Source organism: Chiloscyllium plagiosum, unplaced genomic scaffold, assembly GCF_037043375.1.
Source record: "Chiloscyllium plagiosum isolate Xiang-an unplaced genomic scaffold, Cpla_swu_hap1 HiC_scaffold_14, whole genome shotgun sequence".
NCBI lineage: Eukaryota > Metazoa > Chordata > Chondrichthyes > Orectolobiformes > Hemiscylliidae > Chiloscyllium > Chiloscyllium plagiosum.
The window spans coordinates 45,265,703-45,284,280 of record NW_028270152.1 but is presented as its reverse complement, the minus strand read 5'-3'; the positions used below and the strand labels follow the sequence as shown (position 1 = coordinate 45,284,280).

At 39.2% G+C, this 18,578-nt stretch overlaps 2 protein-coding genes across 5 annotated transcripts in view; one reads left to right on the top strand and one right to left on the bottom strand.

Moving 5' to 3' along the window:
• The window catches only part of LOC122559258 (cadherin-related family member 3-like), a 91,428-nt gene that overhangs the window by 8,053 nt on the left and 64,797 nt on the right, over nucleotides 1-18,578 (top strand). For both annotated transcript variants that reach the window (XM_087994406.1, XM_087994405.1), the window contains 5 exons: nucleotides 781-946; nucleotides 4,286-4,377; nucleotides 5,789-5,880; nucleotides 9,219-9,326; nucleotides 16,531-16,727. In XM_087994406.1, the coding sequence (XP_087850532.1) occupies nucleotides 781-946; nucleotides 4,286-4,377; nucleotides 5,789-5,880; nucleotides 9,219-9,326; nucleotides 16,531-16,727 (655 nt within the window). The remainder of the gene's footprint in view (nucleotides 1-780; nucleotides 947-4,285; nucleotides 4,378-5,788; nucleotides 5,881-9,218; nucleotides 9,327-16,530; nucleotides 16,728-18,578) is intronic.
• LOC122559053 (putative uncharacterized protein C3orf49) overlaps nucleotides 1-18,578 on the bottom strand; it is a 115,927-nt gene that overhangs the window by 43,104 nt on the left and 54,245 nt on the right. The window lies entirely within an intron of this gene.

The following is an 18,578-nucleotide window of genomic DNA, read 5'->3' as shown; positions in this document are numbered from 1 at the left end:
AATGTGTTAAAAAAATGTTTTCACCCCATCCCTCTCACCCACCCAGGCCTCCCACCCAAACTATTCCCCACCCAACCCTTTCGTTTATCGTCCACTCTCCATTCTCTATCTTCCATCCATTATTGACTTTGTGAAAATATGAACTCACAAGTCCTACTATAAAAAAATTGGCTTAATTGTATTCGAGAGCCCATAAATCCTCCATATAAACAATTTGACCTTAAAACTACAAATTTCACAGATGGCTAAATTGAAAACATTAAAGCAAACAAAAGTACTTTGTAAGTTACATCTCTTCTAAAATTCTTTCATGCTTCCATGCAACGGATAAAAAGCCTGACAGCTACATATATTGCACAAATTAGAAAATGTTCAAGAGATGGCCTGTTAATGAAATTCCCACAGAAAATAGTGACTTTGTTAATAGGAGGGGGACTGATTAAAGCATGTTCATTCTCCCAACATTAGGATTTCTGGCCATGCCACTTGGTAGCCATTATTTTGCCATTGCACCTCAATTCCTATCTGAATCAAAATGGAAATATTCTAACTAAATGATCAAAAATCGAAGAATTAGAATTGAGAGTTAGAGAATGAAGCCATGAAGCTTTAATAGGAAGACAGAGGACAAACTGACAACATCAGAGATTTTCTAAATTGTGTTAACTAATCAGAAGGAGTGACTGTCTGTAATCTTTAGTGGTGAAGTAGATAATTACTCGATCCTTCTGCATTATGCACTGATTTATTTTTTGTTGCTATGCTTTTCCTTTTCAATAGTTCGTGACAACCAACAGTCCAAAGCTGGATTTTGAAACCACTTCACGATACACCCTTCAATTGCTTGTTAAAGATGAAAAGGATAGCTCTGCCTCTCAGACCATCATAATAAATATTCTTGATGTAAATGAACCGCCTGTCTTTCTGGGACCTTTGGGTGAAAAAGGTATATATGTATTTCGAAGTATCTATGGTAAATCTGTCTCAGCTAGCAACGACAGCCTGTTGAAAAAGGTATACATTACAATGGCTTGGAATTCATTGCAGTAATAATGTCAGTGAAGAATGCTTTAAATTAAATGGTTGTGCTGCCCAATATTACAATGGAAAGTTTATACCACAAGTGGTTAAAATACAATACAAAAAAACACAGTAGCAAATTGGGTGTGATGTTCCTCATATCCAATAGAATATCAGAGATACCATGACCTGACACAGAATAAACAACAGGTTTCTAAACAGAGATGTATTTGGGAGCAATGACTTTGACCAGATAACATATGGATGAGTTGCAGTCTGTATGGATTGAACAGTGAGGCTAGATTAATTTCACTGAGTTTTTATTAAAACAATATAAATATATACATCATATGAAGAATAAATTCATGTGCAGAGGATTATTTCATGCACTGTCTGTAATTTTCAGCCATATTTCTTTGCCACTTACAATTCACAAACCCCATCAGGACAACAGTTCAATAAATTACATTAGAAAAATAGTGGTTGGCAGAAAACCAGATCATGTCTGCCTGTCAAAACATTTATTTCATTGCTTAATTGAGGTTTAAGATTCCAATTAAGTTCCAAGAACAAATTTAGCCCTCAGGCAACCCACTGAGTGATTGAGTACTGGTTCTGAGCCCTTCAGCATCATCCTGTAAAGGTCTGAGTGGTTGTGGTGATCACTGATGTTATTTCAGTAAACTCAATCTCACCACTGATTTTAATGGGAAGGAGATAGAACAGTTAGATTTCCAACCTTTTTGGCAAGGTGATGTAGTGAAAAAGTCTCAAGAAATGATGTTACCTTGTATCCACATTATTGTTAATAATTGTTCACATCACTGACATCATAATTTCTGGAAATTTCTTTCCATTTTAAAGACGTGTATTGCAGATGGAAGATTACTACAGAATGCTGCAAATTCAGGGCAGATATTTGTTGTAGGAGCTTAATTCATATCACCCAAAATGATATTTTGTAGGAGTACATTTTTTTTTGTATGCTGTTAAAGTGTTCATCTGCAGGGTAAGCATAATTTTCATTGAGCTTCAAGGAAAATTTCTGTCTGAGAGTCCTAGTGAATTTTCACACATAATCATCTCAAACACATGCCACTAACTACCCATCACCCCCTTATGGCAGCCTTCTTGTCTGATGCAAATCCATTTTTTTCCACTCAATGTAGCTGGAAATACTCACCACTACTTTAAAAAGGAAGGATATTGAACCTGATTGCCCAAAGTGACCAAATGACCTTGTCCAAGCCTCAGGACTGATGTCATACTATGCCAGGACCACCTGACCAACAAGTGTTTCCCTGGACCTCAAGGAGGACCACTCCCCTTAGACTTTAAAACATGTCATTTGTTTATTACACATACAGTGTGTTTGCTGCATAAACTGCTGGTACACGTTGCAGCTGTGAGATTGAGGGAGCAATCTGCTGGACAGCAGATGTCCCCTTCCTTGGTGGATGGTGAAAGACTAGCAATGACAAACTGCCTGGCTTTGTGTCTGCACTGAATAGCAACACAGAACTGTGATCTTTTAAACTGTGGCTGAGAGGATAAAGTGCAAAAGTCAATGCAAGGCTGTGAGCATCTAGGTAAGTGCTAAGTGAATGCGTGCTAGGAGAGTGAGTGAGCAAATCTGCACTGCAGCCTGGTCCAGTGTGAGCTAGAGACCTGCCCTTCTGTGCGAAGTGTTTCATTTTAGTTTGTTTCAGTCAGTGTTTCATTTTATGTCTGTTTAATTTACTAACCATTTCAAATTTTCAACTCTATGGTTTGTGATAATAATAGTAGCTGGCTAGAGAATTTAATGGGTCCTAATGTCAGTGGGAATACCTCTCAATTTCTTGAAAGTTGATTTATATCTTAAAAAATGATTGAGCGGTCAATCTGAGACTCTACTAAAAGTATTTGCTAGCTGTAATAAAATCATAATTGTTCATTTGTGATTTTGCAACAAATTTGACCAGAAGAAATTGCCATCCAGAATGGACTACTTTGACTAAGAAGTGAATGTTGGAGAAGAATTTTTATATAAGTTGAGTATAAGACCATAGCAATAAGTGTAAGCCATTTATTCCCTTCAGCCTGTATCCCAGAGCTTTGCTCAATATGCCTTTAAACCTGTACCTATCAAAAATACATGAACAGAAGTGAAAAGGTGGCAACAGCTCAGAGATTTATCAATATGCCAATAAAATGTGCAACCAATAAAACTGGCTCAAGAAGCGTTGTGATGCCAAAATGTATTTATAAATAAAGATTTGCTCCATTTTTCATTACTATCAGCAAATGAAAACAAAAATTAAATGAGCTCTGTAAAAGATTTCACAGAATATTGATGTATGGAAGTACAGGAATGCCTGAATGCCCATTTAGAGGACAATATAGTAGTATGTTGGTCTCTAAGTGTAATGCTTGCTAAATGGAAATGCAGTCCAGAAAGAGGTTATAACAATCCCGTAAGCTGCTTACTAAAGACTTCCATCATGACCATAAATTTGCAAACATTAACCCTGTAAAGTATATATCAAAAAATCATAAAAATGCCACAGTCAGATTATTAGTCAAATTATCAAGTATAAGTCACGTAACACCTACACAGGACAGTGATTTACAGCCAGTGGCTTTTCAGTGTTTCCTAGCAACGTTTTTACAAAGTGGCATTGACAATGGCTGGGAGCAGTTCATCAGTCCATCAATTCAACCTGAGAATAATATGCAGAACAAGAAGTCCTGTTTGTGGAAACGAGGAATGGTGAAAAAGATAGACAATTTTTATCCTAGCTACATAAATATTACATCCCATAGCTTACTGAAGTCAGAATTTTTTTAGATCAAAGTAATAAAACAACTCTACATTAAGCAGTGCATTAAACAAAACCCTGTCTAAAATGTGTGGATATTAATCAACTCAACCATTTTCTTGCATCACATTTTTATATCAAATTAATTTGTCCACACATAATAGAAAGATTGACCTGTTTAATGTAAACGGATTGTTGATAGTAGACAAAAGAATCTTATGCAAGTATAGGTTAAGCATTCATCTGTTAATATTTCACAGGGAACTTTCCAGCTACTGTTGACAAACCAGAAAACCATAACTGATACTTAAGGAAGATTGCTTCCTTGTGCTCCATATATATATATAACAAAGATATTTAGAACAAAACCTAATAATGATGTTGTGACACAGGAGATATCTTCCCTGTGCTCCTAAACAGAGAAGACTATGTTTCCAAGCTTTGAAATTCATTCTATGTTGCAGATGTTGAGGTTTACATCGCAGAAAACACTGCTGTCAATACACCAATATATAAAGTTGCAGCAAAGGATCCAGACGAAAATGATGCATTAACAGTAAGTCAGAATATTGTTTGCTTAAAAAAATGTTTTTCCTATTAGGGTATGGTTGCAAGCCCTGAAGAAGGGAGCAGTTTCCCAACTTAAGGAAGTGTCAACATCAAATTGGTGGGCAAATAGACTGCTACGAACAGTCCCATCATTTCACAATTACTTCCCTCCTTCCTGATTTAGGGACAAAATAAATCTAAAAGACTGCAGAACAACTTCATCTTTTTAATTCTGAAATTATAGCTGAACTGCATTTTATTTTAAAAAGCTATGACTTGAATAATAATGCAAAATATTGCAACACTAACAACTGATTTTTTAAATCATGACTACAATGCTGATATTAAGATTATTTTACAAATAAACACTGGGCATTTCATCAGTTGTCAGATTGTGATGTTTATGCAAGTCATTTTAAAAAAAAGATTTAAATCTAATTGTAATAGCTTCAAGCAGGGTTTCCTGTATTTAATGACTTAATGTATTAAAATGGCAACTAGTTTTGGAAGTTACTGCATCTGTAGATGGTGCTGTAGCATAATGTGATGTTATCTAGCACTCCATGACATCCTGTCAATCGTAATAAATACCAAATCAGCTCTGGATAATTGCAACAGAAAATAATACTATTCAAGAAGCACAAAGATCTCAGACAAAATTAGCAACATATATAGCCCTGTAATCAAAATTGGGAAGAAAGTTAACCCATACGAAAAAAAGGGCACAGGTTGACAACTGAAACCATGGCTAAATATGACCCACAGAGAAATAATCCTATAAAACACATGAATAATAAAAGTATATATTAATAAAAGTTTGGGAAAATAGTGATTGCCAAAAATGAAAAGATCTGAGTAAATGTCTCAGGAAACAAATCAAGTACCTGTTAGCTTGGATGTAATTCAGGCAATGGAAAGATCATGTGAATCTCCAGAAGTGAGAATAATTTAGCAAATATTGGGAAAAAATAACAGAAGACATGCAAACAGGAGAAAGGCCTGAAAATTGAAAGGTGCTGAATTGAAATCAGATGTTCCTCTCATGTTGAAGTAAAAATGTTGACAATTCCTTCCCGTTCCATACCCCAAACTAAAGACAAATCCATTTTGATACCCTCTGAAACATGAAGGCAACTAGCTCCCATGCAGAAAGGACAGCATCTGGATTTCTCCTAGATAATGCCATTGAAGAACAAGACTAACACTGAGAGTGCAGCCTACAGCTATATATGCCACGGAAATACCTTTCACTTAATATTTGCACGGAGCCTCCTCCAAAGTAACCTTCTACTTGCCTATTTTCCAACCTTCCACCCCTCATATTTTTTCTGCATCTGTGAACTAGTTTTACTTAAGACAGTTAATGTGTATGTTTCAGAATTTCTTTCTTTCAGAAATGTTAACTTTTTTTTCAACAGTATTCACTCTCAGGCATCACAGACTTTCAGATAGATTTGGTTGGTTCAATATCTGTAGCCAACATTCTTGATTATGAAAATTCAACAAGGAGGTAAACTGAGTATAATTTAATATGATTTACTTTGATTTGTTTTTATATAAAAATGAATTTATATTCATAAACATCTTATCATAGTTTCTACAAGATATCTTAAACATTAACTATCTATTTAAATTCATGGTTTCATGGAGTAATGTGAAGGAGATATTGCATGCTGAAATTAATAGAGATACTTAGAAGAAGTGGAGTGAGCTCAGTCACAAAGACAAAGGGTTGCACCCACACACTTAGTGCATAGGCTAGAGTCATTTCCATTCTAATTTCTCTATTGTCATTTATTCAAGAATTGAAATTAATAGCTGTGAAACTGATTCAAGTTTTAGCCTGCTTTCTATTTAACTTTAAATCAATGACATCTCTGTTTCTAACCTGCTCACAAGATCATTTGGTGTAGTTCAGTCTAAAATGAAGAATGTCAACAATTTGAATCAAGTTTATTTTGCTTCCATAAAGCTGAACAAGGGCAAAAATTAATAACAGTTCAATTTTAATGAAGTGAAATTGAAAACTGAGTGTAAAGGGCAAATTTCTGATGTTCTATTCTACCCAACTTAATATATAATGGTTTATAGTGAAGGGGAGCAAAATCAAAAATGTTGTAAATGTTATAAATCTAAAACAAGAAGAAAGGAATACAGAAAATACTCAGCAGATTAATCAGTTTCTATGTAGTGAAATAATGGGCAAGATTTTTAGTGACATGAGGAGATAAATCCAGAGGATGGTGGGAGATATATTTTGTGTAGGCAAGGATCTCCCAGTTGGTTTCAAATTGCAGTCCTGATTCCAAAGCCAAAACCTTGCCCAATGTGTTATGTTTCAAATATAATTTTTCATCAGAAAGGAACTCCAGTGCATGATTTCACCTGGAACATAGCGTCTAGAGTAGCTTGGAAGCTGTAGATCTCAAAACAAAATTTGGAAGGCTTGTACTGACATTATACTAGAGTACTCGATGGTTGCGAATTGCTTCTCTCTCCTATATTTGGGGTGAGAAAACAGAGAAATGCCTCTATGAGATAGAGAATAACCATGTTGAGTAGTTGTGGGAGAAAATATAGACAAGAAGTGAAGGCAATCTTTGCAATCTGCCGGAGGACATGCAGAAAAGAATGCATTACTTGATTAGTAATGTCTAGATGAATGTTGAAGGCTTTGTCAGCTACAGTATAATGCTCTGTGTGGACATGATAGTTAGCTTATGTTGTTTGAATAATGGTAAACTGTAAACCTTGTTTGCCTGAATACTTTCCCACAAAAGTCTGGTTAATTTTGTTGACAGATAGTGCTTTGCTGGAAATAAAGCAAAGTATCAAGGAAATATTTAAAAAATTTGTCAACAGGTTATAAAATAGTTGGCTTCCTTGCTATAATACTTCATACTTGGGGAATATCATAGGACTGATACGACAGGACGTTTCTCTTTATTTAATGCTGCATGCTAAGAAATAAAGGCCAACGTTTTATGGGTCACATTTTCATAGTGTGTTTGGGAACCAAAGACCTGGGTGAACTCCAGGTCATAAGCTAGTGCCTCAACTGTGGCACTCTTGCAATGTTATTTTTAAAATTTAAATGTTCAAATCTGTCAGGAGGTAAATTTGGTACTCAGTGAGTGGCGCCAAGCTCCTACAGGAGGCAGGAACTGACTGTCTGCTGTCAGCAGCAAAGGCAGGTGGTAGCTACATTGGGACATGCCGTATCCTCCCAGAAACAGGGACTAAAGTAGGCATCTGTCTGGAGTCATTTGGCCCATCAAAATCATTTGTATTATTAACTTGGAGACGATTCAGAAAAGATTTACAAGGATGTTGCCTGGACTGGAGGGTTTGAGGTATAAGGAGAGGATGGATAGGCTGAAACCTTTTTTCATTGGATTGTAGGAATTTGAGGGATGACCTTATAGAGCCTTATAACATCATGAGGGGCACAGATAAAGTGAATAGCAAAGGTTTATTTTTCCGAGGGTAGGGGAGTTCAATTCTAGAGGTCATTTTTTAGGGTGAGAAGAGAAAGATGTTAAAGGGACCTGAGGGGCAACTTTTCCACACAGATGGTGGTTTGTATGTGGAATGAACTGCCAGAGGAAGTGGTAGATGCAGTTACAGTTAAAACATTTTTAAAAACTTTTGAACAGGTACATGAATAGGAAAGGTTTAGAGGATTAGAGGCAAGTGGGACTAGTGTATTTTGGAAAACTTATGACTTGACGATTCTATGACTCTATAAACCTTTTTTGACCCTGTGGTAAGCCTGACAGCTATGCACTAGACTATTGGATTTGGTAAAAGAAACTATGAACTCGAATATCCATTGAATAGACTAACAATTTCCTTAAGGAATTTATCACCCTGGTGAGAGGGTTTCCCATTCTCTGCTCCCTGACAGCACTTGTTGTTCCAGAGGCACCAGCATTCTGAGATGAACTTCAGGAAGCTGATTTTCATGATGCACCCTCACCAGGTCCCCACTCCAAAGACAGGTTTATTACACTTTTGATGACTTTTAATATTGTAAGATATTTTTCTGGGATTATCTGTTGAGATACACAAATCTGTTGGCTCCTTTACAGTTCCTAATCTACTGCCATTAAGAAGATATTGTTGTAATTCTTGGAGCAAAAAGTACATTACACTTCTCAACATTGATTCTTATCTGGTGTACAAAGTTAAAAATCATACAACATCAGGTTATTGTCCAACAGGTTTAATTGGAAGCACTAGCTTTCGGAGCGCCGCTCCTTCATCAGGTGGTGTCCTGAACGCCGCTCTGAAAGCTAGTGCTTCCAATTAAACCTTTTGGACTATAACCTGGTGTTGTGTGATTTTTAACTTTGTACACCCCAGTCCCACACCGGCATCTCCAAATCATATCTGGTGTAGGTTGTCCCAATCACTCAGCATGTCTATTTTTTTTGTAAATTCTTGCTCCTATCTGCTCAGCACGTTGAATATGGATGTACAATTGTATTCCTTTGTCCACGTTCTTGAGATACAAGGAATAATGCTGAGCTCTCTCTCTCTCTCTCTCTCTCTCTCGAGAGAGAGAGAGAGAGAGAGAGAGCTCAGCATTATTCCTTGTATCTCAAGAACGTGGACAAAGGAATACAATTGTACATCCATATTCAACGTGCTGAGCAGATAGGAGCAAGAATTTACAAAAAAAATAGACATGCTGAGTGATTGGGACAACCTCTCGAGAGAGAGAGAACGCTACAAGTAGAAATAAACATTAATATGTATTTCAATACTATTCTCAAATGCCAATTACTCTACATCGATTATTAACCACATTTCTGTATAACTAATGCAAGTCATTATCATTTGAAGCTATTTGTTATCAGTGAAGGTGGAGGACACAAATGCTTTGTTCATTGTTGGAACTGTGAAAGTGTTCATCACCAACGTCAATGACAATACTCCAGTATTGTCGTGCATGTAAGTGTCCAATTAATTTATGAACTGCATTGCATATTGTGGTGTATTTTACTGGACTGTACTATTGGAAAGCAAAATGATTGAACAATAGCATGTTTCAGAAGTTCAAGTGCTGCCTACCATTGAAATTAATCATGTGGACACAGTCTGCAGTTTGCACCTAAATTTTCAAGTTAACTGGCGAGGCTGGCTGGTGGCAGGACTGCTGTGTCAAAATTGGCCCCATTATCCCTTCAACTGGAATAAGGAGAAACATGTTTGGTTAAGAATGACTGAGGTTAAACATTTTGGAAATTCCCATGAGCTTTCAATGTTGAAATTTCAACTGGTCATTGTTCTGATGATAAGTCTCAAGTTAGCAAATAGTCTATTTAGTTACATTTTAAGCTGGAGGATGTTTCTTCTTTTGTTCTGGTTAAAATGAAGAATGGCTGTGCTGAGCATTGAAAATTCTCCAACTTTTTTGTATCCAGATTTCCCAAACGCATTACAGCTCTGGTTAGAGGTAAGATGAAGTTTAACCCATGCCAGCTTAATAATGTTCATATCACACAATCTCAGAAGAACATGCTGAATACATGGCCAAAGCAAATCCCATGTTTCATAATTATACACAATTGAATACTCCTTGTAACATTCAAATACTAATGAACATTGAGCTTTTGGGTGGCTTTGTCTTGCAGCTAATGACTATTATGTAAAACTCATTGCATATAAGCTTTGAATCATCTTTCTTCCTGGCTGAGAGGATTGCGTTCTGGTCCACTCTGCAGCCAGGCAGTGTTTAATTTGTTTATCTCATCAAATCACAAGAAGTTTTGTGTGCCTGGTTTTTGCTGCTGGGGTGCTTCTCTTTATGAGGGAGTAAAATTTCAAGTTCTCTTTAGCACCAAATGTTTTTAAGTTTTATGTTAAATTTATACTGGAGCAGATGAATTATCAAGGTCTCAATAGCAACTTTAATTTATGTGGTCCCTTTTATGTAAGAAAATGTTCCAAGGTACTTCATAGGAGCACTGTAAAGAACAATGTAATACCTAGGCACTTAAGATGAAATTAGAGCATCTGGCCAAAAACTTGCTTCATATCATAGAATCCCTACGGTGTGGAAGCAGGCCATTCAGCCCATCAAGTCCACAGTGACCCTCTAAAGAGTATCCAACCCAGATTCTGTAACCCTGCAATCCACCTAGCCTGCACATCCCTGGACACTATGGACAATTTAGCATGACCAATCCATGTAACCTGCATGTTTTTGGACTGTGCGAGGAAACCGGAGTATCTGGAGGAAATCCATGCAGTCACAGGGAGAATGTGCAAACTCCACACAGACTGTTCTACAAGACTGCAATCAAACATTTGTTCCTGGCGCTGTGAGGCAGCAATGTTAACCACTGAGCTGGTTCATGAAGAATCCTTTAGGGAGCATCTTAAAATAGGCTGAGGGATTAAGAGCAGCAAAGATACAGAACAGGAGCTCTGTGGACAAGCCATTCCAATCAATGATAAAGCAATATAATTGTGCATGCACAAGAAGCAGGCTGACCATTACTCAGTGCTTTTTCTGCCCAACTGCTATTCTCTCTCTCTGGGCTCCATCTCCACCTAGTAGTTACTCCTGCCCTCTCTCCCCACCCCAGTTTCAGCATATATCCAACCTTTTCCTAGCTACAATCAGTTCTGACTAAGGATCACTGAACCCTAAATATTAACTCTGCTTTCTCTCCACAGATAGAGCCAGACCTATAGAATTTCTCTAGTAATTTATATTTTTTATGTCAGAGAGTTGTGGTGCTGGAGGAGGTTCCAGTAAGTAATGGCATGTTGGGTTCTGCTTTGTCTAAACCCTCACTGGATTGCAGACAATGAACACAAATAATAATTTTGTTAAAACATCATAGAGTCACATTTTCCCAGATTTGAATGATATGGGAAATGATGAGACAGTTGGGAAAATATGATGAAATTGGAAAAATGAGATTTTTATTATTGAGAAAAATGCAATTAGAGTCATACAGTCATAGCGATGTACAACTCGGTCCAACTCGTCCATGCCGAGCAGAATCCTAATCTAATATAGTCCCATTTACCAGCACTTGGCCCATATCTCTCTAATCCCTTCCTATTCATACACCCATCCAGATGTCTTTTAAATGCTGTAATTGTACCAGCCTCCACTACTTCCTCTGGCAGCTCATTCCATACATGCACCATCCTCTGCGTGAAAATGTTGTCCCATACATCCCATTTATATATTTCCCTCTTACCCTAACCTATGCCCTCTAGTTCTGGACTACCCCACCCCAGCGAAAAGACCATGTCAGTTTATCCTATCCATGCCTGTCATGATTTTTTAAACCTCTATTAGGTCACCCCTCAGTTCCAATGCTCCAGGGAAAACAGCCTCAGCCTATTCAGCCTCTCCTTATTGCTCAAATCCTCCAACCCTGACACATCCTTGTAAATATTTTCTGAACACTTTCAAATTTCACAACATCATTTTGATAGGAGGGTGACCAGAATTTCATGCAATATTCCAAAAGTGGCCTAACCAATGTCCTGTACAGCCGCAACATGGCCTCCCAACTCCTATACTCAATGCTCTGGCCAATAAAGGAAAGCATACCAAATGCTTTCTGCAATCAAATTTTGAATGGTGAGGTGAAAATCGCACTAGTGAGCAGCAAAAATAAACATTGGCATGCCATTAGTGCCTAATCTCACCTCTGATATAAACTTTGCTATTCTCCCAGGCGCTGGATAGAAATCAGAAGTGACAATGCAGCTCACTGCTTGCTCCTCTGAGTTTCCATCTGGGACAGCAGTTCCAACCATCTCAGGGCATGCTCCACACAGGCAGTGAATACCTGCAACAGCCCTCTCAATAGAAGTTGACATCAGATGTGCACCAGCCTCACCACTTCATCATGGCACATCCCTGACCCACTAACAGCTTTCTACTTCAGTATCACATATTGGAGGGAAATACCCTTTCATTGTAATGCTACTGCTAGGAGGCAACCCGCACCAAGCAACCCCACCGCCCCGTGGCTGAACAGTTCAACACCCCCTCCCAATGAGAGGTCCTGGGCCTCCTGCATTGCTAAATCGTTACCACCCGATGCCTGGAGGAAGAATGCTTCATATTCCGCATTGGGACCCTGCAACCACATGGGATCAATGTGGATTTCAACAGTTTCCCTCCCCCACCACTATCCCAGTCCCAAGCCTCCAACTCAGCACCACCTTCCTGAGCTATCCATCACTTTACCCAGCTATCTACTCTATTTCCTCTCTGACCTATCACCTTCTCCCTCACCTTCATCTACCTATTGCATTCTCAGCGACCTTCCCTCCAATCCCACTCCCCTTCCATTTATCTCTCAGCCCCTCAGCCCACAAGCCTCGTTCCTGATGAAGGGCTTATGCCCAAAAATTCAATTCTGTTGCTTCTCAGATGCTGTCTGACCTGCTATGCTTTTCCAGCACCACACTCTCAACTACCAGGAGACAACTGCCCATTTCATGAATTAGACCAGGATACATCTCAGCACTCCTCGCTTGCTCGCTTCATGGCCACTCACTTTGTGCCCGCTGGGATGTTTGTAGTAACTCTGCCTTGCCTTTACCTCTTCTGCATTTGTACCCTCCAGCAGAGCTTAAAGGCTCACAGTCCTTCTATCTTGCTGAACGATTGAGTGCAGACTCAAAACCAAGCAGATTGTCTTAGCTTAAAAATGTGTTGCTGGAAAAGCGCAGCAGGTCAGGCAGCATCAAAGGAGAAGGAGAATCGACGTTTCGGGCATAAGCCCTTCTTCAGGAATGAAAACGTCGATTCTCCTTCTCCTTTGATGCTGCCTGACCTGCTGCGCTTTTCCAGCAACACATTTTTAAGCTCTGATCTCCAGCATATGCAGTCCTCACTTTCTCCTAGATTGTCTTAACTGTCAGCAGTGATCGGTCAAATGGATAGACATGTTGCTGTATGGCGCAGTTCTACATCAATGTCATGCTTCTAGCATGTGCTGAAGCCTTACAGAAGAACATAAGATATAGGAATAGTATAATGCAATTCAATCCCTTGAACCTACTCCGCCATTTAATGCACTTATGGTTGAACTCATCTTGACCTCCACTCCACTTGCCTGCGTGCCTGCTCCCCATAGTCCTTTAACCCATAACTAATTAAAAATCTGTCTCTCTTCCTTAATTTTATTCAATGTCTTGGAATCCACTGCACCTTTGAGTAGTGAATTCCACAGATTCACAACTCTTTGAGAGAAGTGATTCATCTTAATCTCTGTTTAAATTTACCTTCCTTTAGCCAAAAATTATAACCTCTCATTTTAGATTGCCTCACAATGGGAATCAGGAGGAGAAAGTGAGGACTGCAGATGCTGGAGGTTAGAGTTGAGAGTGTGGTGCTGGAAAAGCACAGAAGGTCAGGCAGCATCCGAGGAGCAGGAGAATTGATGTTTTGGACATAATCAGGATTCCCAACACATGCTAGAAGCATGTCATTGATATAGATACAATCTTATGAGTGCTTTGTATACTAACCTATTTTTATGTCTATTCCCTTTGCAATGAATGCCAAAATTCCCATTTGTCCTCCTTATTGCCTGATGTACCTGCATACTAGCTTTCTGTGACTCATGGGCAAGGACACCCAGATCCACTTGTACCAAAACATTTTGAAGTTTCTTTCTATTTAAATGATGATTACCTTTTTTATTATTCTGATCAAAATGGTTAACCTCACACTAATCCACGTTAAACTGTATCTGCCAAATTTTGGTCCATTCACCTAATTGATCTATATCCATTATAAATGTCTGTTCCTTTATTGCAGCTTACTGTGTCACATATTTCAGTATAATCTGTAAATTTGATTATAGGATATTGGTGTTTACACAATAAACACACTGAAGGCGAATCAGCCATGTGGCCGTGTTTCAAAGTCAAAAAGGAGTAATCCTTAGTCATGTCATGCAAAACAGCCTTCAATCAAGAGCTACTCGTGCAACAAAGGCAATGTCTGATCTCAGAATACGGGCTTGTCTGATATTGTCAATTAGCCACTTGGAACATTTAGCCCCAGGGAGTCTGTACTACTGCACTCCAGGGAATAGGACACAGCCAGTCTGCAGGTCCAATGCAACCAGTATGGGGATTTGTTATTTCAGTCAAAACTACACAGATATCAGTCAGGACCCAGCCACTCCTCAACTGGGGCTGTCCATCCAAGGAGAAAGTGAGGTCATTCCTGAAGAAGGGCCTGTGCCCGAAACGTCGAATCTCCTGTTCCCTGGATGCTGCCTGACCTGCTGTGCTGTTCCAGCAATAAAGCTGTCCATCCAAGTCGATCAGGGGTGTGGCCCATGGTAAATCCTGGGAATTGGAATTTAGCATCAGCCACTGCAGTGGAGAGAAGTTGTGCAGGTCAAGTGTGGGGTTGGAAACAGCATGCTGGGATGCAGAGGGAACAATAATTGTAAAAGGGGAGCAGCTCAATATATAAGGTTGGGAGACAATAGTGCATTGAAGGACATGGGTTACTGTGGGACAGAGCTCATTGACAGTCACCACCTCTCCTGGATTTGATGGGAGACTGTGCAGCATGATGGTTGGCATAGTTTGAGGCTCAGGGATAATATTCCAGCCTCTTCAGGTACAGTATGTGATTCACTACAAATTATTCGCTTGACTTATCCCTTGCCTTCTTCTTATCTCTAGAATCACCTCAGTGTGAATTTTAATTCTGCCCACTTGGCAGAAACTGGCTCGGTAATTAATTAAAGTTCATTTAAATGACTTGTGCTATCTGACTCCTCAGATTTTTGATTCTTAATAATATTTCTGAGCAAATCGCTAAGCCAGCAATCCAAATCTGGCGGAGTCATTAAGTATACAGATTTGGGTCCTGTCACCTTTGCTTTCAGGTGAAATCCTTCACAATAGGGTTCGCAACTAAAGAGGCCTTTGACAGTAAGTTTTCACTTCCCTTTCTGAGGGTGAGATGGTATGGGCAAGAAGAGAAGGGAAGTTTATGTTTGACCTAAACTCTCCTTTACTCTTGTGAAACACTGTTCTAAACCTTATCTGCACACAAATTGAAATTTTATTGAGTAACCATCAGCTGCCCTATTCTCCCAAGCCTGGTACAGGCATGGTGCTATAACATGTGTTTTGTTAATGCAAATTCACTGTAACATGATTGACAAATTGGCGACACTGTTTCTAAAGTACAAACTTTTAAAACGTGTGTTGGCTGTAAGACGATTACATCGCCAACACTTTAAGTGCTGTTTCTAAAATTCGATTTTTGTATGCGAAGTCGCACAAGAACACAACCATTGTGTTATAGAAGAACTACCTGTATTTGCAATCTGTAAACTTTTTTTGGAAAAGTAGGGAAGCTGAGAGGCAGAGTGCAATTGGGGGCCAAAGGCGGCCTCAGTCTTCTGCTGGAAACTGAGCAATTAAATTGCCAGCAAAATTTCCTGCCTCACTCAGGTTAAGTCACTCAGCTGGCCAGCTGGTTTGCGAGGCAAAGTGACACGAATAGCATGGGTTCAATCCTGCAATAGCTGAGGTTACTGTGAAGGACTTCCCTCTTAACCCCTCCCTTGTCTGAGGTGTGGTGATCTTCAGGTTAAACCACCACCAGTCATCTCCCTCTAATTGAAGACAAGCCATATTATCTAATAGGGCCATAGTGACTTTACCTTTTATGGTTAATTTCTAAGAGACAAACTGCAAAGAACAGTTGTGTATCAAGTCAATTTATTATTTGGTTCTGAAAATGCATTGCATGCAGATAGTCAAGATTAGTTTTCATGTAGAGAGGAACCTCGATTATCTGAAGGACATGGGCGGGGAGTATTTTGTTTGGTTAATTGAATTCTGGATAATCGAATGCCGGATAACACAGTTTAGCCAAGCATCGGGACCTTGGGATCTTGCTGGATAATCCAATATTCGGATAATCGAATGCCAGATCATCAAGGTTCCTCTGTACACTATTTTATCTTTTAAATCAGTAAACCCAGTATATGGTCTAAGGGATTGATATTATCATTGAGGCTTATCATGGACCATGTTGCAGAGTGGTGAAAAATTAAAAACATCGTGTATTAATATGCGGCTTTAAAATGAGCCGTGCTTTCCTTTGTTGCAGTCTGACTAACTTTATATTATGTAGTTTCAAAAATAGGATTAATGGCAAAGAAACTGATTTTGGAGAAACATCGGACACGGGGCAGACAGCAATTATAGACTTAGATGAAGAGCTTGCAGTTGGAACAGTCATTGCAACTTGCATAGCTACCGATGCTGATGATATGGGTGACATCACTTACCAACTCGAACCTGCAAGCAATTATTTTGCCGTTGATAAAAGTAAGTTATGCCAGTAATTGATGATTGCCATTCTGAATTTGGGTTTGTGGTCTAAAAGTACTGATTAGCATTCTAAGAACAATAGTTACATGTACAATCTGTGCTAAGTAACTTTTTACATAAAATGTGCATTTATAAATGAAAATTTTCATTTTACTCGTTCACCAATGCCTGGTACAATAATGATGTTTATACATTATGTTGTTTAATCCTCTTTTCTCCTGACCATCCCCTTAAGTGTGACCCAGCAGTAATGATGGAGATAGTCACACATGTTGGTGAAACTCAATTCCCTCCTCTGAGATGTGTTTAAAGTGGGGAGTTATTTACCTGGGCTGGAGGATGACGGGTAAGGAGTTGATTCGAAGGTGGCCATACTGCCCCTTTATTAATTGAGATCTTTAAATGAACAACTCATATTCCTTTAAGAGCCTCATTGTATTGTGGCTGGTATGTCAGCAGTGGATATGATAGTCACCCTACAGGAATTGCAAAAGCGAGCCCTGTTGACTTAATTTATTGAGATATTGGCATGGTTGGTTAGACTAACATTTATTGTCTATCCCTAATTGCCGTTGTGAAGGTGATGATGAACAGAATTGTTGAATCATTGCAGTCGTTACAGTATAGGAACACCCATAGTGCTGTTATGAAGGGAGTTCTAAGATTCAGTGAAAGAAAGGTATGATATTTCCAAGCCAGTGTAGAGCGCGCCTTGCAGGGGAACCTGCAGGTGGTAGCATTCCTATACATCTGCTGCCGGTGTCCTTCTAGGTAGAATACATTGTGTGTTTGGAAGATGCTGTTGAAAGAGCCTTGATAAATTGCTGTAGTGCATCACATATAAAGTGCTATTGTGTACTGGGATGGAGGAATTAAATGGTTAAAGTATTGGTTGGGTTGCTAATCAAATGCGTTACTTTATCCCAAATGTCGTTAGGCTTCTTGAACTGCACCCATCCATGTAACTAGATTATATTCAATCACACTTCTGAATTATGCTTTATTGATGGTGGACAAGCTTTGGGAGGTCAGGAAGTGAGTTACTAACTGTAGAATTCATAGCCTCTGATCTGTATTTATTTGCTTGAATGTTCCTCGGGTCCTTCATAATAAGGCACAGTGTCCAATTGAGATTCTTGGAATATCGAATGTACAAGTCATTAAGAACCATCCTGTTAATCTTGCTGCCAATACTTCTCCCCTCTCAATCAAACTGAGACGCACAACACCCATCTTGCCCTCACTCCTCTGTGACCTGAGGCCCATGACTATCCTGAGTCTCTCCCTAGGCACAATGTTGGCAAGCATGACCACTCCCAGTGACACTGCCAACAGTTGCTAGCCTCTGAGGATGGGCAGCACGAAAGGGATTGATGCCTCAGGTAAGTGTAATCCTGGGGAAGTCCTGCTGCTGGTCACTCAAGTGCCCATCCAGTGTTTAATTCAGTGTATCTTCTCATTAATTACCTGCCTCACCCCTAATGCCATTGTCTAGTCCAATTCTAGCAGCATCTTACTATGCACTGGAACAACACACTGCTGTCAGAATATCTGGAATTGACTGGCGTCCTTATCACTGGCATCATCTTTAAAAATACTTTTGTATACCTGTACAAGCAGCATTATCCAGGAGCTGACTGGCATAATTCCTGACATTTGCATCAGGCATGACAGACAAGGACAGTTTGGTGCCCGCTTTGTGGGCAGGAATCTGGTAGACCTAGGGTTGCAAACATGGGACATCCTCTTCTCTGAGGGCAGCAGATGAAGCCATGGCAACGTACCACAGCAGCCTTGTCTGACATTGCCACTGGAATCAGTGTAGCTGTCTGCAGCAATGCCCATAAC